The 27,018-nt window shown below is 35.7% G+C and overlaps 1 protein-coding gene across 1 annotated transcript in view; it reads left to right on the plus strand.

The window, feature by feature from the left end:
- The first annotated feature begins 7,915 nt into the window (after positions 1 to 7,915).
- Positions 7,916 to 27,018, plus strand: part of ACOX1 (acyl-CoA oxidase 1) — a 50,890-nt gene continuing 31,787 nt past the window's right edge. The window contains exons 1-2 of the mRNA XM_069848035.1: positions 7,916 to 8,433; positions 23,553 to 23,709. Coding sequence (XP_069704136.1) covers positions 8,187 to 8,433; positions 23,553 to 23,709 — 404 coding nt within the window. The 5' untranslated portion in view covers positions 7,916 to 8,186. The remainder of the gene's footprint in view (positions 8,434 to 23,552; positions 23,710 to 27,018) is intronic.

Below are 27,018 nucleotides of genomic sequence, written 5' to 3' on the forward strand. Positions count from 1 at the left end.
GTATAATTCATAATCAAGAAACTCCTTAACACCCTCAAATTCCCCTCCCAAAGTTACAGATATGAAATGCACTGATCATAGAAATTCAGAATATTATCTCCGAAATCTTCTTCTTTCGTTTTGCCTGCAGTGAATAATTGTGATCAATATCTTCGGTTTCTGTTTAGCTGTCTCGGGAATGAATTTATATTTTCTCCTGGAAATGAGTTCGCAATCTGTGAATGCAGTATTTTGATCTTAGATCAGGGGCGGCCCGTCCTTATGTGCTACAGTGCTACAGCACAAAGATAATTTTTGTTCAAATAATGTATTTGCAATATCACCATAGTATCTGATTTGCCATTTGACAATTTCCCGTGGTTATGTTCATGACGCGTTATAGAGTGTTTAGTCTTCGCTCTTCGCTCTTTGGTGCCTCAGGGGGTACGTTGTGCTACTCAAAACTCTACATGAGAATGTAGACAATTAATGCGCATGTGCGAAGCTGAAATCACTGCCCTGATTGGCTATTTTTACGCGGGGAAATGCTGTAGTCAGCTTCAGCACAACACAGCTTGGAGATTGATAAAGTAAAGCGTAATGAAAGAATGCTTGTTTGTGGAAGAACTCGGAACTATGTACAATGTATTTGGTAATTCAAGTGTCCGACTGCTGCTGCCGTCTACCTGTTTTCTGAGGTTCCTCCTGAATCAGTCGGCAAGAGACGGAAAATGGAATCCCAGAAAATTGATGCCAAGGAAGTATATGACCGTATAATTCAGGAAACTGCTTATCGTTTCCAGTCTTTAAGCTACCTAGACGCAACAAAATTGTTAAACAGCAAATTTTTTGACAATATTTCGCATAATTTTCCTGAACGCGAACTTGAAGTTGCTGTCAACAGCTATATTGTACTGAACAAAAGAGTGTTAAAGACACAACTTTGAGTTCTATATGGAAGACCAGACTTCCGGAATATAGATGGAACTGTTCAATTGTTACAATACATAGTCTCCAACAATTCACAGGATCCATTCTGTGAAGTAACGAAGTTGTTAAATATTTTGGTTACAAAACCAATGACTACTGCTGAACCAGAAATAAGTTTTTCTTGCTTAAAACGCATAAAAACGTTTTTAAGGAACACTATCAATAGAAAATAGTATGATGTCCAAGATGGAGGGGTTTAACACCAGGGTAAATGACAAGTTCTGCAGTAGGAAGGAACGTCGTATGGATTTCATATTTCGTCACAAGGCGAGTCTCAAATTGAGATAAATACATATAAGTGTATACAGTAGGCCAATATAGAGATTGTAGCACACTCATTATTTTGACCACCAGCCGCTACTGTCTTTGATGTATCTTCAAAATCAAAGTACAGTACAAACAGTGGCTATTATCATTGATTACTATGTAGTAGGTGTCTTCCCTTGAAAAATGTAACAACTAATTATTCTTAATCTCATTTCCTAGCCCGATCCAGAAAATACAGACATTTCGTCCCTCTTTAGCTTACTTGTACGATACGGATACTGACACTGATCTTAAAATACAAACTGTACGTACAAAAATACGGACGTATGGTAACCCTACCTATATTCAACCCCACTTACTCTTTCTCGCATTCTAACTTTATAATTAATAACTTAAAACTGTATACGCCCTAATCTATCAATCACAAATGCCTACTTTCAAGCACATCATAACTGGCATAGGTACAGTAAGTTCATTTCAACTGCCAAGATTTATTTTTTTATTAGATTGTTTTATGACGCTGTATCAACATCTGGGTTATTTAGCGTTTGAATGAAATGAAGGTGATAATGCCGGTGAAATAATTCCGGGGTCCAGCACCGAAAGTCACCCAGCATTTGCTCGTATTGGATTGAGGGAAAACCCCGGAAAAAACCTCAACAAGGTAACTTGCCCCAAACGGGATTCGAATCCGGGTCACCTGGTTTCGCGGCCAGACGCGCTGACCGTTACTCCACAGGTGTGGACTCCAAGATTAATTATACATAATATTTTGTCACAACAATGAAATGAAAAGTGTTGGAAATTGTTGGAAGTTCAAAAGATTAATCAACAATAAAATGATTTTGATATTACTGTCAAGAATACGATATCAATAAAGTCGAATAACTACTTCCTTCTGATCACATTGACTCTAAATTTCAGATAATTAATCAATAAGTTGGCAATATTTGCATACCGTAGGTGTTAAACATCATGAGCTGTCGTGTAACAATGTTATTAAGCGACTTACAAGCTTTAACTTAAGTAGTCGCGTGAAATAAATGGACACAATCGCGTTGGGGTTGCTTTGAGCCCCAAGTAAAATCGAAAAAATTAAGGTCCTTAATGACTTTTTTGTAAATCACTCTATTCATTGTAGCCTATTAGTTTGTAAGTGTTAGTGTGTTAAACATTTCTGCTTAAAAAAACACACACAAAATTTTGAGTGGGAATACAAAGAAAATAACACAATTGCAAATACCGGTAGCTACTGCAAAATATTCATGGATGTTAATGAATTTACATTACATCAATCATTAAGCTAATATTATCTAAATAAGGTAATCAGCACTTAATACAATTCATGATTAATGATCATTGTGGAGGAATTCACATCTATTCGTCATTTTTCCAATATTCTAGATCTAGACACTCTACGCTAGCGGTGACCAAAATTCGAACGGCAGTGATTTACACACGCGAGAGACAGTCTAAGAAGTCAGGAGACGGAGGAGAGGTACATGGCATGAAAACTACAACCAGCGGTTGTTCGTGCACTCTCAACGTTTTCTTCATCAACTCCACGAATAAAAATAGCAAGTTTTGCTCTATCAGTAAAGTCACTACTGTCATCAAGAACCAATAAAAAATATATAGGCCTATAAATTTTCTTGCTTCTTTTAAATATTCCTCAATGAACACATTCAGAAATTTCCTGAATTCTCTTATGGATATTTAGTCGAGAAATGTGCAGTTTTTCAAAATGAATTAACAACTTTTATTGGACAAATTATTTCAGCCACCTTGATCATTACGCTTTTATAAAACTCTCTTTCGTTGGAATGCTTAAGAGAACGAGCTATTTCATTCGCCACTAGATAGCTGGCTTCCTTACATTTATTTATGTTATCTTTCTCTTCATGACGATGATTGAAGGCTGATTTCAGTTCTTGGAGTTTAATAGCTCATTTCATTACTACACTAGCACGTAATATTCCATCAGTTTCTCTATATTATTATTATTATTATTATTATTATTATTATTATTATTATTACTACTACTACTACTACAACTACTGCTACTGATAAAGCTATCAGTATTATTATTATTATTATTATTATTATTATTATTATTATTAAATCAATAACTAGTAAGTAACTGATAATAGACATCAAAAGATTAAAAAAGGAATTAAAATGTAGATATAGCGTAGTAATAATTATTATATCATTCAAGGGAAGATGTAGGCCTTATATTGAGGCACATATATAAGAATTATGGTAACACTTGGTGATAAATAATAGTAATAATAATAATAATAATAATAATAATAATAATAATAATAATAATAATAATAATACCTGTTATGCCTGTGTATTCAGCGTAATGCCCTGTAATTTTGCTTCTATATACTACTCGTAGGCCTACTACTAATTGAACCGTTGAACAAAGCAACAAATTACATGTTCTCCGACAGAACAGCGAATAAATTCGTCTTCCCATTCTGTACGAAACCTTCTGTTCCTGTTCGTAGAGCGACATGATACCGACACTGCTTACCAGGACCGCCGACAGGATTTATGGGCCTCTTTGCAATATTGTGCTCGGGCCCCATTGAAAAAAAAAAGTTAAAAGTGACAAGTTCCCAATTATTCTGATCATAATAATTATTTGCAAAATAAATAAAAGATAACCCCATACACAGAAACGAATCTAAAAATATACACTTTTGTTACGTTGAAAGCTTTTAGCAAAACTTCACATTAGCACAATATATTATATTCATCACGCTTCTTTTTCAGTAGGGCCTACATAATATGTTTCGTGATGAAACTTTCGTCTTTTCGTTGTCGTTTGTTCTTTTCGTTTTCATAAAACACTATTCTTAAACATCTGTAATTTCTGACTTGCAGGCCAGCATCAATAAACAACTCTCCTTGACTTCATTGATGCAAAATTATCAATTATATCATCAAAATTTAAAGACCTAGCAAGATCGCTCTCTAGACTGAGGAGGCCAAGATTACTCAGTCTTTCTTGATACATTGTTACTCTGAATACATTTTTATTTCCTTCATTTTGTTTGAAGTTGCTGTGAAATTGAGCGTTGCTAGTGAAAGTGCAGAAAATAAACCAATCTCAAGCCCGTCTGTTCAGTTTGTCAAAAATGAAGACAGTTCATACTTAGAAGTGAATACTGATAGTTGTGGCTGTCTAGAAAAAAAAATTCTGATAACGTAGTATTGAATCAGAACAAGCAAACAATAGTAAAAATGATGTGTTAATATGTGCAAGTGAAACAAATTTACACACACCAGTTACTAAGTCTGAGTCATGGCAAGTACAGTAACATGCGACCTTGGAAAACAAAAAGTGGCAGACAAATTGTGTCACTGCATGTGTTGTTCGAAAAAGTACCCCCAACCTGCCTAATAACCTTCTAAGTGATGGAACAAGAGCCTTTCCAGTATTAATTTCAGAACTCAAGAATGGAGAATGTGTTCCCAGTGACCGGCCAAATTGGAGTGAAACAAATCAGTCACTGTACTATTTTCTCTGATTTATTTCACTCCACAGTAGCCAGTCTCTTGGAACACATTCTCCATTTTTGAGTTTTGAAAATACTATAGGCCTAATACTGTTTTTGGAAAGGCTCTTGTTTTCGAACAACACATTCAATGACACAATTTGTCTGCTCGTTTTATTTTTCCAAGATCGCTCAATTTCACACCAACTTCAAACAAAATTCTACTCCCTTTCTTAACATCTTCCAGTTTTTCTGTCTCTCCTTGCCCTTCTCATCTCCCGACTTTAAGCTTCTACTTGTCCATTGTCCACTGGTAATACAGAATTTACTAGAAAAACAACGAAAAGACGAAAGTTTCGTCGCGAAACATACTATGTAGGCCCTACTGAAAAGGAAACGTAATCCTCCGGCTTGGATTTTGGAAAGCCCACTAGCATATTGCGGTGAGCTGACAGGGGTTGTTAGTTAAGAGGACAAGCCAATTGAACATGTTCGGTACAAGCGACGGGAACAAATTTCAGGCAAATCCTGGAGCCCTCAAGTGTCGTGTCGATGATTGTTAATGTGGGAAACCAATATTCTATTACATAAAAGTTAAACACATACATAATGAAGTGGTAATTGGTATTAATTCTACTATTGTTGGTTAATATGTCAGATTCATGTAACAAATGTTCTTACAAAATTTTATAGTACCGGTATGTATCTGTGAATAATTATTCGTGATAATAAAAAGTAATCAGACTCACTTGATCTAACGGGCTCTTACTGCTCACGGGCCCATATGCACTTGCCCCTTTGCCCCCCCCCCCTTCTCGGCGGCCCTGCTGCTTACCATCAGTACGTGAGCGAGACAGAGAGCAAAGTACAGGAAATTCCCCTTACCACTATGAATGTCTTTGATTACACGATGTAATCACGATACCCAGTTCGGTCACCGCTGTCTACGCATAGGCCTACGTGTTTCAAATGACTTTTACACATAATGTTCCTGCATGCGACACAAAAATTGCTTGTTTTATTGTCCTTGTTTTTCGGGCAAACACTACATCTTATACGTCGAGGATTCTCCTCTATTTAGCAGCAATAGCTCGAAGGTGTCTTGGAATCATCTTGACAGTTCAGGCTGATTCACAATAAACCTGGAACGGAAACGACAACGAGATCGAGAACCGAAATAATGTTAAAATAAATGTATTTAAATGTCAGCGTTCACAATAGCTAATTGTGAATGCTCACATTTAAATACATTTATTTTAACAATATTTCAGTTCTCGTTCTCGTTGTCGTTTCCGTTCTCGGTTTATTGTGAACCAGCCTTTACAGTTGTCTGTATCTAACACGACGCAAATACAGTATACCGATACCATTTCTTTATGTAAGCCTTCTTTAAAGAATGTACATAATTCCCTAAAAATTATTGAAGTACGGTTCTTATTCATTTATTTATTTTAATTTCCCGGAGGGCTGCAGCCCTGAAGCTCTTCTGGACAAACCGCCACTATATGATTTGACATTTCAAGATAAAAGGTGTAGAAATATTAATATTGAAACTAGTGAAATGTCAAAGAACGCAATATGGATGAGGTATTTCAAACGCGTTATAAGTATTCAGTTTAATTCCTACGTTTCCATTGACTAGTTTTGCAGAGATAAGTTTTTCCTGTTTAAATAGGATTGACGTAGGTTGATATCGCTAGCATTAATTTTCATCCATAACGACCTCCTCAGTGACTGAATGAATGAAAACTCAACCCCTTAAGGCCCGTAACACACTTGTAGAGTTTTCGCCACCGAGAAATGTGTTGCGGGAAAATTAAAAAATTGATAACATGGATTCAAATGGACGTCCACACACTGGAAGAGATTCTCGTTCGAAGCAAAAACCTCGCGCGAGTTTCTCGCTGGAATCGGTAGCTCAGCGAATTTTCTTGACACATAGGCCCGTAACACACTTGCAGAGTTTTCGCCAGCGAGAAATGTGTTGCGAGAAAATTAAAAAATTGGTAACATGGATTCAATTGGACGTCCACACATTGGAAGAGATTCTCGCTCGAGGCAAAATCCTCGCGCGAGTTTCTCGCTGGATTCGGTAGCTCAGTGAATTTTCTTGACACATTTATCAAAGGTGATTGACATTTATACTCTTTATGACGATTGAATGTAGAAAAAGATATCACAGGTGGCGATGAATTGTATTGTTTTTATTTGAAAATGAGGAAAGATGGCTGATAATTGCAGTCAGAAACTTACCGAACTTGTACGATGTCACCCGTAGGCCTATTTATATGATACAGGGATGAAAACTATAAGAACACGAAACTTAAAGAAGAAATCTGGAGACAAATATCAGATTATATGAAAATAAATAGGGCTATATTTTATTTTGATGGGATTTAGGCCTAATAGTATTAATTAAACATTTGAAATAATGTATCTATGTCTTAACAGTTTACATAATTTTAATCAGAACATAGAAAAGAATCCTCTATCATATTATGGGTAGGTGCAATCGCTAAAGTGTAGGAGAGAAAAATTGATCTGATTTACAAACAATGAGATGAGTTCTAAATTTAATTGCAATAATTAAAGTGTCTATGTATTATTGTTGTCCACACCTGTGAAGTAACGGTTAGCGCGTCTGGCCGCGAAACCAGATGGCCCAGGTTCGATTCCCGGTCGGGGCAAGGTACCTGGTTGAGGGTTTTTTTTCGGGGTTTTCCCTCAACCCGATATGAGCGAATGCTAGGTAACTTTCGGTGCTGGACCCCCGACTCATTTCACCGGCATTATCACCTTCATCTCATTCAGACGCTAAATAACCTAAGATGTTGATAAAGCATCGTAAAGAACCTACTAAAAATAAAAAATAAAAATATTGTTACCGATGGTACTAAAACCATGTTCGGTAATTTAACAACAGGTTGCTTGTTTGGAGCGAAATTTACTCATTCAAAGAGAAACCACCTTTTTTTTTTTTTGGCAAGTCACCTCTTCATTTACTCCAGAGCCACCATTGCATGTGTATCACACACATTTTAATAAATATTTTGACAATTCTTTGCACTGTGTGATATCGCTATGAAACATTTTTCTTGTTTCTCTCGCGTTTGCGTCTGTCTTCTAGCTCATTTTTTTCGCGAAAGTTGGTAATACAAGCATACAAAGTTCAAGTTTACAATGCTTGTGTGCTGTCCTGTTGTGTTTTTTTCAAGTTTTCATTCGTGTCCATTAGAGGTGAATGGGGCATAGAAGTAGGATGTGTTATTGTCTGACAGTGGAAGGTGTTTATATTTAGACATCATAAGATTTTAAAATCAAAGACATCTCAGAATAAAAAACAACAACGTATTGGCAGGTGACAGAAAACAGCTGTAACATTCTGTATGAGTGCTGATGCTTGCAACATAGCGGTACAAAGTTCATTGCTGTATAGATTACATGACAGAAACGAGTTTGAAGTCAGAGACTGCTGACTGTTCGGTTTGTCACTACGTACGAAATCTTATTGAGTATACCAGTAACTATTTTCGTACCGGTAAGCAAGCCATGGGATTCAAGAAGACTGACCAAGTAAAAAATAATGAAGATCTCGAGAGGGAAAGGAAGAAATGTTCGTTCAATCCACTTGAATTAACACATTTGATAGATGGAGGACCTGAGAAAACAAAAGAAAGGAAAGAACGAGGTAAGATAACATTGTTAGGCCTATACAAAAAGTGTTGAATGAGCTGATACTGAAAATAATTAAAACTCTTAACCGTAATGTTCTATGATGAAAGTAACTCATTTCTGCCTCCGGTGTTGACAGCAGATCGTGTGGAGGCAAGTGGTGCAGTGCTAAGTTTGTACGTCATGTTAAAATAAAGTGGTACATTACGGTACTCTTTACGGATCTTGTATTTCTTTAATTGTTTGTCTTCAGTACATGACATCGTCTCTTCCGTTTCGTGTTTTGTTCATGAATTTAACAATATAGACCCTACCTACATATTATTTAATTTATCAGAACGCTGTAGTAGGGTGATGTGATGCGATTTGTATTACGAAATGTCGTAGCCTAAAAATCGAAGAAATCTTAATTTACTCTCATGTGTAAATACTTGCTCTGCATCGTCACACGGTGGTGTTAAACGTGAGTGTAGCCTATATTATGGTGTAGTAAGTAGTAATTACCGGTATTCATTCTGTATAAATGCACACGAAATCTTATGCAAAATACTTTATTACAATATTGGATCCAATAACCCGTAAAGTTTCTAAGTACATTCCGTTTCACAGAATGGAAAATAGGCCTATAAGGAAGCGCACCCCTATGCTCAATTAGTCCCGAAAATTTAGATTAGTTTGCATATATTGTGATTAAAATTTTTATTTATACCCCCAAACCCTTTCCCCCTTCCCAAAAAACAATCTGACACACTACAACTGTGTACCCCCCGAAAAAGCACTGTATAATTTGCATAAATTATCAACCCCTCCCCCCCCCTCTCTCTCTCTCTCTCTCTCTCTCTCTCTAAACGTAAAGTAAAAACGCATAATTTGTGGTATCAAATTTTGTGTGTCGTTCTAAAGCGAAAATTATTGTCAATTTATTTTAGACCTGTCGATAGTAGGCCTATAAGAATAGCACATATTCATTCAGTGTTCTGCCCAAGGATAGGTCTTTCACTGTAAACCCAGTTTTCTCCAATCTTTCCTATTTTATGCCTTCCTCTTTGTCTCCTCATAGGTATGATCCATATATCTTAATGTCGTCTATGATCTGCCTTGAACCCTTTCCCCGTTCACCATTTCTTCCAGTGCATCCTTCAGTAGGTAGTTTCTTCTTAGCCACTGACCCAACCAATTTCTTTTTCTCTTTCTGATCAGTTTCAGCATCATTCTTTCTTCACCCACTCTTTCCAACACAGTGTCATTTCTTATTCTGTCCACTTCACACATTCCATTTTCTCCATATTCATTTCAGATCCTTCTATTCGCTTCTCTTCACTTCGTCGTAATGTCTATGTTTCTGCTCCCATACAATGCCACACTCCATACACAGCACTTCACTAGTCTCTTCCTTAGTTCTTTTTCCAGAGGTCCGCAGAAAATGCTCCTTTTTCTATTAAAAGCTTTCTTGGTCATTGCTATCGTCCTTGTGTCTTCCTGGCAGCAGCTTATGTTACTGTTTATAGTACACCCCAAGTATTTGAAGCTGTCCATTGCTCTACTGCCTCTTTTAGAATTCGCATGTTTACCTTCTTTATTTTTCTTCCTATGACCATGGTGTTCGTCTTATTTGCATTTATCTTCATTCCATCTGTCACAACTGTCATTTAGCTGCAGTAGCATATCCCTTAGTATCATCTTCTCTTGTGCTAACAACACCATATCATTAGCAAATCTTATGCACTTTATTCTTCTTCCTCCTACTATCACTCCTCCCATGTTCTGAAAAAGTTCGTTACTAAATTCTCCAAGTAAATGTTCAACAGGTTAGGTTATAAAGGGCATCCTTGACATACTCCTCTCCCAATTTCACTTCCTTCTGATATTTCTTGTCCTATCCTGACTTTGACTCCTTTCATATAGATATTAATGAACAGCCTTCTCTCTTTCCAATCCACACCTATTTTCTTTAGGATCCCCATCAGTTTACTCCAATCCACTGTGTCAAATGCCTTTTCTGGGTCCACAAATATATATATATATATATATATATATATATATATATATATATATATATATATATATATATTCTTCTCTAGGTATCTTTTGCCAATTGTTCATAGCAGTCCAATTGCATCTCTCGTACCTTTTCCCTTCCTGAAGCCAAACTGCTCATCTTTCAACTGTTCTTCCATCTTAGAATAGAACATCGATTTAGTATTCGCAAGAGAATCTTCGTCGAGTGTGATATCAGGCTGATAGTCCTGAATTCGTTACATTTCTTGGCATTATTTTTCTTCAGTATTGAAAACAACACTGTCTCCGTAAAATCTTTAGGCCATTTGTCTTTTTCATAATGATAGAATTTCCTCCTTGTCTTCACCCAAGCATTTCACTAATTCCATGAGGATTCCACCAACTCCTGTTGCTTTCCCATTCTTCAATTCCTTACGCGCTAGTTCAACTTCTTCCTTAAAATATAAAATTATTTTTCGTCTCTTGATACAGCTTCTTCGTCTTCCATAGCTAAGTCATCTGGACGATTCCTTGTCTCATATACCGGTAACTCTTCTAGATATTTTGTCCATCTCTTTAGTATCTCTTGTTTGTTATTTCATTTCCGATGTCTTTCTCTATTAAACACATGGATTTCCGTTCTTATTTGTGAAGTCCAAACTTTTATTTCGCGTTACATTGAATTATATTTTCATTTTCTCTCTAGATCCTCTATTTCTTCACATTTCTCTTTCATCCAGTCTTCCTTTGCTATATCAATTTCACTTCTTAGTTCGTTGTTTAGTTTCCTATAATTTCTTCTATCTTCTTCTTTGTTGATGTTTTTCCATTTTCTCCTTTCCTCCATCTTTTCCAACATTTTCCCTGTGACCCAAGGTTTCTTAATACTCACACCTTCTGTGTATCCTATTGTTTTTTCTGCTGTTGTCTGTATACAACTTTTTATATGAGTCCAGTACTCATTGCTATTCTCAGGTGTGGATTCTGATTCAGCGACTTTCCCTTGAAAATGTACTTCAAATTTTTTTCTTTCCACTTCGCTCTTTAGTTTTTCCATATTCAATTTCTTCGTTACCTGTCTTCCTCTTACCTTCTTCAGATGAATAGCCTATCTTCTTCGCTGTCAGCAGTCGACATGATCTGAGTTTATATCCACTCTTGGTAGAGTCTTTGCATTTTTAAGAAATTTGGGAATCTTTCCTTTACCAGTATGTAGTCTGACATCTGCTTTCGTCCCTTGGGCATGTCTATATGTGTCTTCTTCGTTTATGTTGTTGGAATAATATATTTACAATAATCATTGCATTCCTTTTACAGAAATTCACCAAATATTTTCCTCTATAATTTCTTTTTCCCAATCCATATTTTCCAACTGTACTTCCATGTTGTCCTTCTCCTGCAACTGCGTTTCAGGAGGCCTGTGGTATGTATCTGGCCCGAAGGCTTGATTTGGTGATACTGATATCACAGTACACGCCCGACCATAATAGCTGTCACCTCGCAATGCAAGGCGATAAAAAACAAATTGTCACTCAAATACATAAAAATTGATTAAGTTATTTATACATTAAAATAATCAAAACTATTAATTGTTTGTTAATTAAACTTGTTTGTTACGGTATTTAAAATATTGGAATATACCCTATATGTTATTCCATCTAGCATATGGTAATAGTTTAATTAAATGATGTTTTCTAAATTGGAAGTCATTTTCCCTAATCTAATTATTTTTAAAACTACAAACGGAAATTATTTACGAATTATCTGCATTCCTTCCTAATTGTAAGTCTGAATTTCCTCCTCTTCTTTCCTGCACTTACACTGAAATTAATTTTTGTATAGGCCTAATAGTTCAAAAAATGTTTGTTGCCACTTTTACATTTGTTTTCACAAGACGCTTCCTTGCACCACAAACATCACACTTACAGAAAATATCTTCACTTACACATAATTTTAACCCCATTGAGATAATTAATGATATTTGATTCCTTAATATATTTCTGTTTACATGAATTTCGGAAATGATAAACTGAAAAAGATAGCAAGTTTCTAATGGCAGTGATGAAACAAAATCTGTTGGCCACCTGAGACGTCCTCTATATGCCAGCCGTAAATAATGATTACATTTTTGAGCTTGGATTTCTATTTCAAGTTCATTTACAAGACAGAGTTTAGTTTTACAGTAACAATTGCAATTGAATGATTTGCTTATACATGCAACGGCATAGCTTGCAATGTAACTTAAAGTAATCCTAATCACTAATTACTAATTATTGCAACTGTTTGACATTCTGACATTACTTCTGGAAACTGACTTTTTGAACCATAGTCCACCATCGGTATCAATTTATTTATCACAATGTTCGAAATCTCTGATATTAAAAATCCAGCATGTTGCTGATTTAAATGATGAAGACTCGGCAATTTTATATTCTTTCCAGATTGCAACATTTGAACGAGATAAATATGATAATTGTCCCCACTCATCTGCCTGTACTGTCCAAATCTAGCCTGTAAATGATCCATTAGAAATTTATCCAGAGGATTGTATTTAACTTTTATATCATTTGAAAGTTTTCTAGATTTATTTTTCGGTGGTTTCTCTGTTTCTAATCCTTCCCATTTTTAACCAAATCCCAATAATTATGTAACACTCCATACTTTTAAAATTTATATACGGTACTTCTGATGTTGAATGCAGTTTGTCAGTATAAATCTATCCTCAGAGACAATAGAAGAAGATTCACTTTTCAGCAGCACTTGAAAAAAATTGTTGTAACCTATTGTTATGGGAACAGTGAATAAAAATTGTGTTTTGTTTTAAGTTCACATAACAAAATAGTACTATGAAAGATAAGGTATATCCACTATGTTATTTGTTAGTTCGATTAAACTGTACTAATAAGTAATTTAATGTGATAGTCATTTCAAGTCCATATTTAATTCCATATTTTGATAAAAAATAAGTGCATATAGGCTATATTTACATATTTCATACAATTTTAGTCCATATAGGCCTAAATCCATTCCCTGACAATCACTATTGTTCACTTTGCATCACTATAGTGTTATAAATTTTTACTGTATAATATGAAAGTTTAACTTCTTCATACTAACAATTTAAAATTTTGAGAAACTGCTTAATGTTTGCTTTTAAAGCACAATCACATCATCATAATACAAATTCCCATGCTTCTGTGTTTACCAAAAGCACACCTCGTGTGACGTCATTTGAGCTGAACTGTCGACAAAATCAGATCAGAACTTCATGACTGCCATGGACTAACTGTTAATCATTATCCCCGATCTTATGCAGAATAACTGTATGACAATACTTTTTGCTTGCATAGCATAACTTTATTTTGAAAAAACATTAATTGAAGCAAATTATTTAGGATGTGTGCATTTTATTCAGTGGATTTTTCGTTTGAAAGAAGTAACTACCATCCATGGTTTCTGTCTATGTGAATTTGATAAAGGGATTGTGAATTTTATAAAGAGTTTAACATTTTCGAAGATGTATCCTACATTATTATACTAATTAATGAGTATATAAATATTTCAGTCGTAATTATTAGAAATATCGCATGGTAATACTCAGCATCATATTACTAGTCATTTAATTCTGTCATTGTTGTGATCAACACTAACATGTCCACAAAAATAGCACAGTGTTCCTTTTCGTGAAAATGTTCATTTCAAACCCTGACCTTCACTTTCACTCAGCTTTCACTGGTGACTTTCGCAAAGAGAAAACAGGTAGCACTGTTCACAATATCATTATATTATAATTCACAAAATGTTAGATTAGATTTGTTTCGGAGAATGAATGAATGTCTGCCAAGTGTTTAAGAAGTCCCATCCCTCCCCAGGGCCCGTAATTCAAAATTTGTTAAATGTAATGTAATTATATTCATACATTCCTGCAACATGAGTATAATTATTATTCTTCTTGTGTGATCTGGTTGCTATTATGGCTATGTAGGCATCGCGTGTGCTTTCCAATAAGTTATATGAGGTTCTATTTCATGTGTGTGCAGTGAAAGAAATTTATCTCCTGTCCATGGGACTGCATGTTCGTCCAGTGTCTTGTGATTATCCTGATATCTCAGCGGCGGCCCTGCATCATGCCGATCCCATGAGAGATTCTAGTGTACAATGAAATGAATCTCTCTCTCCTACCCACAGTGGTGTTTAAAAGTCTGATAAAAGGGAATATTAAGTAGAATAGCAAAGAATTTTATCAATAATGTAGTGATTTTTAAAATGCAGACTCAAGAGTGAAACTGTGAGAAATTGGTTTACTGTGTTACAAACAGGAAACTGACCAGAAAAGTCATATAGATGCATTCCTTTAGACTACACTTCGATCTATTTTAATTTATTATCCGAAGTTTGCAAATAAAAAGGACTTGTAATTTAAGTTTTCTGTGACAAACAGATGCAGTATTAATGTCATAGTTGCTAAATGGTCAGACCTGCAGCCTGTAATGTAGGCGGTCCAGGTTGGAGTCTGGAATTTTTCATTGAAAAATAGATAGTGACACTTGTGGGGTTTTTTCTCGGGGTTAGAGGAGATCCTTGTGGTGTTACATGTACAGAAGGTTAGTAAAAAGTACGAAACACTGCTTGTAGGTTTCCTAATTTTAATTTTATGAAGAAAAACTGTATGCAAAAGTAATATTGTAGAGGATAAAAAAAGGGAATATTTGAAACATATTTTCAAAAACTATGTTTTTCATTTATGAAAGGTGTGTCAAGGATTTTTTATTTTTTTAATGACACAGTGTAGGTATTTTTCCTCTTTTAGATTCTTCAAGTGTTTAAAAGTACAAAATCATATTTTCTTTTTACTAGGCTATTTATAAACTGTTAGTATTTTTTAAAAATTTGCTTCAAATTTATGTTCCCAATGTATAAGTACATAACAAAGAGAAATGCTTCAGTATATCAATTGATCAATATGGAGAATAAGGGAATCTTGAATTAACTAGTCAAAGACGAAAGCTAATCAACAGATAATACCGGTACCTACCTTTATCTTCCAGGTCATCAATGAAAGATTAATCTGAAGTTAAGAAATATTGACATTAACGAATGGTTATAATTGCCGATTTCACAAGAGTAAACAACTTGAAAATAATGACAAGGACTTTTAATAGATTAATACATCGCAACTAGATAAGAGAAGTTCTATTTACTTCCCTCCCACTCCAACTACAGACTGTCTTGTTAAACATATCATATAGATCAGTGCATCTTCAGTTCTTTTTCGAATTTATTACTTCTATCTTTAGACTTTTTCGTTAAGTTTGGTTGAGGAGTTGTTAAGTTTGCTTTGTAAAGTTACACTTAATGTAAATAGAACCTTTGTAACATTTTGATTACGATCATGACTAAGCAGTGCTAATCTTATCCAGATAAGAAAGTTCTTATTGTAAAACATGTGTTGAATTTAAAGCGGCAATCTTTTTGGAATTTGCCCTTCTTAGCTAATTTTTTATGAAGTAATTCTTGATTGGATGTTGCAGAGTTGTACATACAAGCAATTGACCTTTACATCTCTGTAGACAATTATTCATATGAAAGGAGCAGATTCATGCCAAAACAAATTCTTTGTGCTACCCGTCACGAAGAAGATCGTAAATATGCTGAATAGGATGATTTTTACTTTGTTATTATACGAAATATATATTCATAGTTAAGGGCAAGTCTTCCACTGTCCAGCATTCTCCAATCATTCCTATTTTCCGCCTTAATTACTATTAGTCTCCGCATGTGATCCATATATCTTAATGTCATCTATTAACTAATATCTTCTTGTGCCCCAAACTTTTCTCCCCTTCACATTTCTTCCAGCAGGGAGGCAGTTGTTTTGTGACGTGTTGTTGCCGTAGTTTATACTAACAATTAAATTAGATTAAATGTACCTTTACTCATCATTGTCGTCGTCACTGTCTCCCACATGAATCACAAATCTCTCCAGAGTATTGTCTGTATCGTGATTTATGTACTTGTTCTCAATTTTGACTGTATGTTGGATGCACGAGGACCAAAGTTGATTGTTAATTGTCTTTACTCCATCCCGTAGAAGTTAACACACACTAGCACTAAGGGTAAGGGTCACATTATTCTTTCTTACATACGATTTCAAATTTTCCCATATCAGTTCGATTGGATTTAGTGCTCAATGGAAGGGGGGGAAGACGCAATACTTCATGTCCAAGTGGGGTTGCAAGCTCATCTTTGTTATGTTGGCAGATCTTACAGATTCCAACAAGTCTGCCTTTATTGGTATGGGGTTCGGTACTGGAATGTTGTAATTTATCATGAATGAAATAATATTCTGTACCGGTACTTTAGTATTCCTGGTTGGGACCCTAACCAACAGTCGTGAATGATAACTAGCGTCAATAATAAGGACACATTTTGTGTCCATTGGCAAGTTCACCATCAGACAGTATGAAAACCAATTTTCAAAAACTTGTGCCATCATTTCATCATGGCTGTCAGCTTTGGAATCCCCAATGTTTTTTGCAGTTATAAAAAGGCAGTTTGGGACCCAACTCTTACTGCCTCCAGCATGAAGTATCTTAATACGCTTTTCTCGCAATGAAAGCATCTTCAGTATACAATTGCAGGTACTGTTGTCCCATCCTTTCTTCATGATGTCGTAGGTGTCATACCAAGTTTCGTCCAGATAAATGACTCTGCAGCCTTGTGATCACAGCTCGCGTATTCGATTTATGTAATGGTACCACCAAGCCACTATTCTTGCCGATTCCATCACTACATTTTTTTCTGAAAACACCGAAAACGAAATCCAAGTTTTTTTAAGAGTTCGCGAAGTGTCGTTTCCTCGTAAGAAAAAGCAGAAACAGTTTTTAAGTGTTTCAAAAGTTCACGCACTGTCGGCGATTGCCCATCTCTGAAAGACTGATAAACTTCGCGTCTAATGAAATCACAGCAGAAATCATCTATTTTATTAAATTTTAGTGTCTCGTTTCCTGGGTTTTTTGACGTGACAGGACCTCTCTGCACAATTCTTCGCACTGTTTTTCTGTCTAATTTCAAAATCTTGGTGGTCTCCGAAATTGAGCCCTTTCCTATATTGTTTTTTTTTAACATACTCGAGCGAATTACAAACAAACTTTTGGCTTCGTTTATTTAAAGTTTTTGTTGCTTTCCTTCTTTGTGGCACTGGAATCACTAGTGCTAGGTTGAGGGTCACTTTGTTCATTTTCAGTAGAAGGAATTTGGTTTGTTTCTCAAGGCCTCCACTTATTGTTACACCTATTCACACTTAATGCACATTATGCAATACTACTAAAAATATTAACTACACACTATCAAATAAAACTAGAAAAATAATAACTCTATACAGAAACATCCAACTAAAACACGTGATCACTGAAGAAGAATGCACTGATTAGCATCAAGACGTATTAGCAACAGTGCTTATTATGGCCATAAATTATAATTCACAGCTGCAAGATGGTGTCTTTGACATTGACATTGTCGTCAGCTGTTTATACCTCAAAGTCTTCCACTTTCTTTGATAGCACCTGGATTCGAATGAGTGTGGCTTCTATATCTAGTAGCATCATGCATTACAGACGCTATGCTCGGTTCAAGTTCCTCGAGTACAGCGAAGTTCGATATTCACCAATGTTCGCTGTCATTCACCCATGTTTTAACCGCTTTTCAGAATTTTAGTACATATCTTGCGATTAGTTTTTCATATGAAATAAGACGAAACTTTTAATGTCTTGATTGCCTCTCATATTCGAACATTGCAGAACACTAGTAGTAGTTATGGATTGTTACATCATACAAGTATGTGTGAGTGTGTGTGTGTGTCCAATGCCTACTCACTTCACTTACGTGATTCGGACTCCGCATATTGCGGATAGATGGCAGGAATGTGATCCATTTTAAAGTTGCACACAACTTTGGAGCTTCATGCAAGTGCTATTAAGACAACAACAACTCGTATAATATTATACACTCTTATCACAAACTGTGTCTTATATTGTATATAATTTTCTTGGTCTTTAACAATGAAAGTACTGTATATTGTTTCCATTGTAGTTTCACGAATTTCTCTCTCTCTTTCTTTTTTAATTTGCTGCCACTGAAATTTTGTCGCCCTGGGAAGTAGTTGCTGTGTAATGTTATATTATGTACTGTCAATGACACAGTTCATCTGCCCTGAACCATGGGGAAGTTAGGGGTGTTGTTTAGAGGGGTATGAGGCTAACTTTGGAGCAAGCGGCTGGCTAACGGTACTTTTGGTGTGAATACCTTCTGCTTAATCCCCTTTCTATTTTCTCCAAAAAAAAAAACATTTCTCTCTCTTCATTTGTACTTGCAAGACGAAGGTGAACGTTTGCTTTTTAATAGAATTGCTGGTGTAAATATATATTCAAAGTTAAGACGTAGCAATATAACTTTCATGTGTAGTGTACTCCATAGTAATGTGGTGCGGAATTGGTAAATCAATGTTTTTACAATGAATGCTGCATTGTATTTCTAACTTTCTCTACATCCACTTCATCCACTACTTGTTCGAAACTACTACCCCAACTCCGCATTCCTTCCAAGGCAGATGAACTGTGTCACTGACAGTATGTAAAGTCCGCTTACTCATTTGATATCCAGGTGGCTTCCTTTATTCTATTGTTGAAGTTTTCTAAAGGTTAACACTGGCGGATAAAATGGAAGCTGGTTTTGTTTCAGTAATTAACACCAGCCTCAAGGATGAGAGTTTCTAGTTACGCATTATTTTGCCACTTCCTTTTCCTTCACTGTTAAACAATAGAATCGTATGTGCCTAATATAAAACAGAGGTCAATAATAGCTAAGACACAATCTGACAACATGGAAATGACTCTATGTGGACTTAACAGCTGCCACTGAAGAATAACAGAATCTGATTGGTGACAAGGGCATGCTGATTGCTGCGGCATGATGAAGGAATGCTTGGCAGTATTTTAAAAAATCAAATCAATAATGAAAATAATGAAAGGCATGCTGGATGTTAAAGCTTAGAGAATTAATTAGTTGAATAATTTCAAGGGCAAACTTGTTCTGGGGCTGGGTATCGATCCTGGGACCTTTGGCTGAATGTACCAATGCTCTTACCAACTGAACTACCCAGGAACTTCACCCGACACCATCTCAACTTTTCCCTTTATGTCCACTTAATTCGAGTGGGCTGACAAGACGCCAGAAACCCACATTGAGTGCACACAAACTCTGTGTGACTTGAAATAGTGGTTTTCTGTTAACATGCCTATAGTAAAGTATATATTATACAAATCTAGCTTTCAGGTAAAGCTCCCTTTGAAGCAGACTTGAATAATTTCAAGGAAAAAATTGTTCCAGAACCAGGTATGTTTGGATTTAGGCTACTATAGGTATGTTAACAGAAAACCACAATTTCAAGTCACACAGTGTTTGTGTGTGCGCTTGATGTAGGTTTCTGGCATCTTGTCAGCCTACTCGAGTTACGAGGACATAAAGAGAAAAGTTAAGACAGTGTTGGGTGAAGTTCCTGGTAGCTCAGTTGGTAAGAGCATTGGTGTTTTCAGCCAAAGGTCCTGGGTTCGATACCCGCCCCCAGAACAATTTTTCCCTTGAAATTATTCAAGTCTGCTTCACAGGGAGCTTTGCCTGAAAGCTAGATTTGTGTAATTAATTTATTGTTGCAGTAGCACACTTCAAACACTTTTCAATCACTTTGTGCCACCTGGGTACCAAATGGCCAGGAAAATTTATGTATGTACAGCTGTCAAAAGAAAAAGTGGCCGCTCTCCTGAAACAAAGTTCCCTTCGGGTATCTTCGCTACAATTCGGAGACAGGCGATGTTACATGTTGTTGGACCACGTTGCCTGATATCTACAGTTATAATTGAAGTATACTGTGTGTTATTCGATAGCATAATGGTAGTGTTCAGGCCTCTTATTCATGAGGTCCTGCGTTCGACTACAACCTCGTGCTTTTTATGTCCTTTTTTGTTCTGTTTTTGAGAGAGACAAACTAGACATAATGGCTCCTTTCTCTTTTATGATTATTTTAGTAATTAACATCAAGTTCATTAATATATTATGCCATGACTTTATCATTATCATTATGATATTGTGGCTGCAAATGGAAAGAAAAAAGATTTTATTCTCAATAAAATATCTTTCGTGGCATAAACATAACAAATTTACTGGCGTCGGCCTTAAAACATTCAAACAATTAAGCGTTCAAAAAACAAAACAAAAAGCCACAATTCAATATTTAGTCTATCTTCCTCTTATCTCGATCATCTTGCAGTCGAGTAGGCATGGAATTGACTAGTCTTTGCAAATAGTGACTGTTCTTAGGCACGATATTCCAGGCATTCTGAACATACACACATGAATGTTCTGTCCATGGGCAGGTCTTTCATTGCAAACCCAGCAATCTCCAATCTTTCCTATTTTCTGCCTTCCTCTTAGTCTCCGCATATGATCCACATATCCTAATGTCGTCTATTATTCTTTTCAACCAGAGACCCAACCAATTCCTTTTTCTCTTTCTAATCAGTTTCAGCATCATTCTTTCTTCACTCACTTTTTCAAACACAATTTTATTTCTTATTCTGTCTGTCCACTTTACACGCACCGTTCTTCTCCACATCCACATTTCAAATGCTTCAATTCGTTTCTCTTCATTTCGTCGTAATGTCCATGTTCTTTCCCCATACAATGCCACACTCCACACAAAGCACTTCACTAGTCTCTTCCTTAGTTCTTTTTCCAGAGGTCCGCAGAAGATCCTTCTTCTTCTATTAAAAGCTTCCTTTGTTCATGTTTGCAGTTTTCTTGGAAAGGATAGGTCTAAATGCGGTAACATCCCGTTGCTTTCCGCACACCACTATCTCTTTCGCATCTTATTAAATTCCAGGGGGCCCAAGCGTGGAGATGAAGAGAGTGGATTTGACTAATTGGGCCCTCCGGACTTCACCGAAAGTCACGGCAAGGGTTAAATATTAATTCTATCAGGATGTTTGACCCGGTCAGAGACCTGGAAATCTCAATTAGCCTTTGCCCCCTGCATCCTGGACTAGCTTCTACGAATCATCAGAACATCTTAGAGTGTGATTGGGCCAATTTTTCCGAAAATGTTTCCACACTTTTGCTCTCGTAGCTCAGCGGACTAACGTCGGAATTTAGATGTCAACGTTTCAGGTTCAATTCCTCGTTACTCCTTTTCATTTTATTTTGGTTCAAGATAGTATAATGTAACAATACAAAAAGAAAAACTAATACCAGTATTATGCAACTGGATTTTTACAAACCTAATATTAAATTTATGTTATTTATATCGCTAAAGAATGATTACAATATAAATAACTTGAATATTATTTATATCGCTAAAGAATGATTACAATATAAATAACTTGAATATTATTTATACAGTATCACTAAAGAACGATAACAGAATATAAATGATAAATATCGGTTTGTTTAATTAAAATATTGCGAAAGAACAATAACAATATAAATAACTTGAATATTCTTTTATAATGCTAATGAAGGAAAACAGAATATAAATGATAACTTGAATATTATTTAAATTGCTAAAGAACGATAACAATATTCATATCGGAATTTCACAGATTTATTACAGATGTATTTAAGAAATTGTGGAAGAATATAATTAGTAACAGTGTCCTATTTATTCTTCTTGGAGCCAAATTTGTAACTTTTAAAAGTGTGGTTACTATGTTGAAGTGTATGTGTTGTAACGGATGCTTGATTTGTTATGTATGTGAGTCAGTTATGGGATGCTTGATGTCGTCGCAATGTCGTAATTATAGTTTGATTATGTTTGTGTGACTATTGTGTATTAATTTGTGATGTATAGTACGGAAAGCTGCATATTTGTGTTATAGAAGTGTTACGTATGTGTGTTGTTAATGTTTTTGTATGTTTCAAATTGATACCTGATATTTGTTTTGCAATTGCAATGCCTAACTTACGGATTGTTTATGTTTTGTTTACATCGCGTAAGCTAATTTAATTTTATTTTCCATTTCTCTTTATGCTTATCTTTTGTGTATAAAACTATAGCCCTAACATACATATGTAAAATAGGGCTAACCCCCATTGGAGATACAATAATAATTATTATTCATATCGTTATAATACGATAACAGAATACAAATGATGACCTGAATTTTATTCATATCTCTAAAGAACGATAACAAAATATAAATAACGTGATATCCATAAAGAATGGTAACTGGATATAAATGATAATTTGAATATCATTTGCATCGCTAAAGAACGATTAAAAAATAAAATGAAAACTTGAAGAAGGCCTGAACCCACGATCTTTGAATCATTAAACAAGCACTCTACCGCTGGTCTACGAGGCGCAGATATGGAACACTTTCATAGTTCCGGAACTGCTTGTACAAGCACATGCATCGTGTAACATCGCCGTGACCCGAAGTGAACTTTGAAAATATTCGCTGTTCACGAGTGCGGCCACTTTTTTTTTTTTGACAGCTGTACATACAGTTTGCATATCGGGGATCACTATAACCCAGTGCTGTAATCTAGAAGATTTGTTACGCTTACTCTCAAACTAGGCGCATTCTCAACATACACCAGCCAAGGTTCACAGAGTTTACTAGTTTCGAGCAGGCAGTCCCACTCGTCCCTAGATCAGCCCCCTCCCTTTACAAGATTGGCTGCATGTGAAGGATCATTGTTTTTTACACAGATAATAATTAGTTCTCACTGAATGGACTGCACACCGAAATTGTTGGAGAACTGTTTGCAAGAATAAAATTCACTTGCACCTGTCAGACAGAAAAAGGCATAATTGACTAACAGCTATCATCCTCTTTGTAGAAGTTTGTTAGCAAGTTGGAGAAACATGTTCCTAGTTCTTTACATTTTAACAACGAATCAGGTTTTGCTCTCTCGTATTTCATAAATTATATCAACATTATCTAGTGATATTTACATGCAAGTTTATGATGTAAAGACGAGTTGCATGCAATGTCTTGCTAATTGGAATTTTTTATTTGAACTATTAAGCAAATTAGGCCCTATATTGATATAACTTATATTTGTCTATGTATTTCCTTTCAGAACATTACTTTTTATCTGATCCTGAACTTAAGGATTCAGTGCCTCAAGATTACTTGAGTCACAAGGAGAAATATGAACAGGCTGTGAGAAAAGCATGTTTGCTATTTCAGAAAGTCACACAACTGCGAGACAAGGGAGGTGATTTAGAAATATTTAGGTATGTATTGTTCAGTGTTTTCTTAATAATAATAATAATAATAATAATAATAATAATAATAATAATAATGATAATCAATCTTTTTCTTCAGTATCAGGGTTTAGGCCACAAGACCTGTTCCGACTTTATAGAGGGTCATGTCGTTTATCCATTGTGTTTTAGATCTTACAACACTTCTTCTTCGTCCTTTCGGGTGATAGTTAAAAGGAGTATTTTTGGTAGTCTATATTCTTCCATTCTTTGAATATGTTCGTACCAGTTTTGTTTTTATTCTTCTATTTGATGGACTAGATTATAAGTATTTAATTGGTATCTTATGTCTTCGTTTCTCTAAAGGTCTAAAAATGAATAATCTGCCACACTTCTGAGGAATCTCATTTCACTGCTTTCCAGTTTTCTTTTGGCATTTCTGTTTAAAGACCAGTACTTGCAGCCATAAGTTAAAAATGAACGATTAAAGTTTTGTAAAATTTCATCTGTGTTTCTTTTAAAGTTTTATTTTTGAGTGAGTGACAAATTGTTCCACACATTCTCTGAAATTTGTTCCGTTTGTGGTCTGTATCGTCTTCCTTTGTGTATGAGGTATTGCAGCCTAAATAAGTAAAGGATGATATTTGTTCTATTGCTTCATCATTTATTATAATTTTACATCTTTATTAAATAATCTACTCCTAAAAATGCCATTGTTTCAGATTTAACATTGGAAATTTTAAGATTATATGTCATCATGCATTTTTGAAGATGATATGCTGCAATTTGTAATTCATCTTCCGTCTTCGGATATGAGCAGCTGATCATCCGCAAATAATAAAGTATTTAAAACCATATCAGTATTATGTATGTTAAGTCCATGTGTAAAATCTCGTTGCCATTCTTCAACAGCTGAGTCAATATATGTTAAAAAGTGCTGGCGATAATGGGCAGCCTTGTTTCATACCTTGATTAATTTTAGCATTTTTAATGGTTGCATTCGTAATATCTATTAATATTTCTGTATACATTTTTTTATTATTTTAAGTAAATAATGGGGTATTCTTTACTATACATTATTTTCCATAACTTATTATGTTGAGCCTTGTCAAATGTTTTTATATGATGATGATGATGATGATGATGATGATAATAATAATAATAATAATGAAATAAAAAGTGTATTTTGTGTTACCGCTATATTATGGCTATTGTATTAGAGATATACAGCATGTGTACGTGTGAATCTGAATATTTTTTACGTGTTTCTTTTGACATAGTTTAGCTTATTATAATTATATCTAGACAACTTGATAATTGGAAAATGCTGAAATTGGCCACCAGTCTGTGTTTCACACAAGTGTACTTGCCTAATCATGTTCTTGAACACTCTTTGCAATGTTTGCCACGGCATTGCACCAAAACAATTTTGAATGTTCACTTGCAATTCCTGAATATTGCACGACTGAGTTACATCAATGGCAACATCATTCAAGTATCCTGACAAAGTGTCAGGAGGTGTTAAATCTGGAGATTGTGCTAGCCACAACCACTTTGAGATCAGTTAGCCTTTAAAACATTCTTTCAAGTAAGCTATAGTGTTTCTGGTTGTGTGGTCTGTGGCATTGTCCTGTTGAAGCAACGTGATTTGCTTCTTCTCTGCCAGTAACATGTTGACAAATGCTTACAGTATCATAATATACTGGTCACTGTTCACTGTGTGTTGGAAGAATGTAATGAAGATGTGACTACGTGACATGGCACATTAGACACCAACTTTCTGTCATGCAGCTCATGTGGGTTTTCTGTGGCCCATGCTCGAGAATTTTGGGCACTGATGTATCCGTCGATATGGAACCATGCCTTGTCAGACCAGTAGTAATCATGCCATTTCCCCACCATCCAGCATTACAGATTCCAAGAACCATTGACTGACAATAAGTTTGACGGAGTTGCAGGTCTTCAGGCAGCAGTTGCTGGTCAGCATGGATTATGTAGGAGTACATTATCAAGGACCTATGCAAGACCGTGTGGACACTGCCAATGGAGAGCTCAGACTGTCTTGAAAGATGTCAAACAGATTTCCAGACACTCATAGCATATGCAGCTCGCACGTCGCTCAACTTCTTCTCTATTATCACCTTTCATTGACCTCTTCTCAATGCAGCTGCGACATTCCCTGCCTCCTGAAACTTGTTTTATAGATGTATGATGGAAGATTTGTTTGGAGCAACTGTTTCGTGCCTTTCTGAGAAGGCCTTCTGAGTCCTGAAATAACTGCCAAAGCAAATATACTGCGTGACAATGTATATAATATATTCTCTGTAAAATGTACCCTACAGCTACACACCATGTGGGGGGGGGGGGAGGATGATTGCATGTATTTTCCCAATAAGGTTGCGTGACGTTTTTGAACACTCTGTAGAACAAACAGTAATATTAAAGATGTTACAGAAACAGCCTGAACTGACTTTATCACAACAGGACGAGAAATTTGTTGGAAAAATTCTGGTAAGTGCTGGTATGATAAATGAATGACCGTGTGGAACGGTGAAGAACAAGTCTGGCAATGATGGCGAAGAACCTTGACATAAAATGGCCAAAAACATGTGGTGGCATTTGGGAATCTGGGAATCATGCTAGTAAATACTGCTGGTTTGTTTTTCCTTTCACACTTGCCAGCAAGAGCTGGACAGCAAGCAATTAGTCCTCGTCTGTCATTGTTATGGATGGTAGGCACATTATTGTCGTGTGGTTTTGTATAGACACATTATTTGAATATCTGAGGAAAGATTAGAAAAAGTTTTTTTAACTATTTCCGCATGTCCATTACTACTTTTAATAAGATATATAATTGATTCAAGTATGATCTTCATTGTCAGAAGACTAAGATGAGGAGTCCTACTTCAATCCTTCACACACTTCTTTCCAGCCTTCCATGTGCCATCCCAGTCTTTGTAGATGTCACTTGATTTATCCCACAAAACTGGTCTAGCCTCAACCAACGTTATGAATAGCTCTATATTAATTTGATATTCACTCATTGTTACAGAATGCTTTTACAATTATTACTACTACTGTACTACCAAAACTTCTGTGACTTTGACATAGAAAATCGAGCTTTAGTGCAGTACTTATCACCTACCAACTGGGATGTGGGAATGCCAGGCTACTTGGAACTGGAGTACGATTCTTATGATTTCGTCAGTTACTGTGTTGCCACGTCTGATGACGTCATCATTAAGGATGGTAGAACTGTGTTATGTCGATCACTAATCGAGAGTAAGTGATACAGGAGAGAAATTCAACAAGCTGATAATGATGAGTTGGGACTTATAG

This window comes from Periplaneta americana, chromosome 15 (assembly GCF_040183065.1).
Source record: "Periplaneta americana isolate PAMFEO1 chromosome 15, P.americana_PAMFEO1_priV1, whole genome shotgun sequence".
NCBI lineage: Eukaryota > Metazoa > Arthropoda > Insecta > Blattodea > Blattidae > Periplaneta > Periplaneta americana.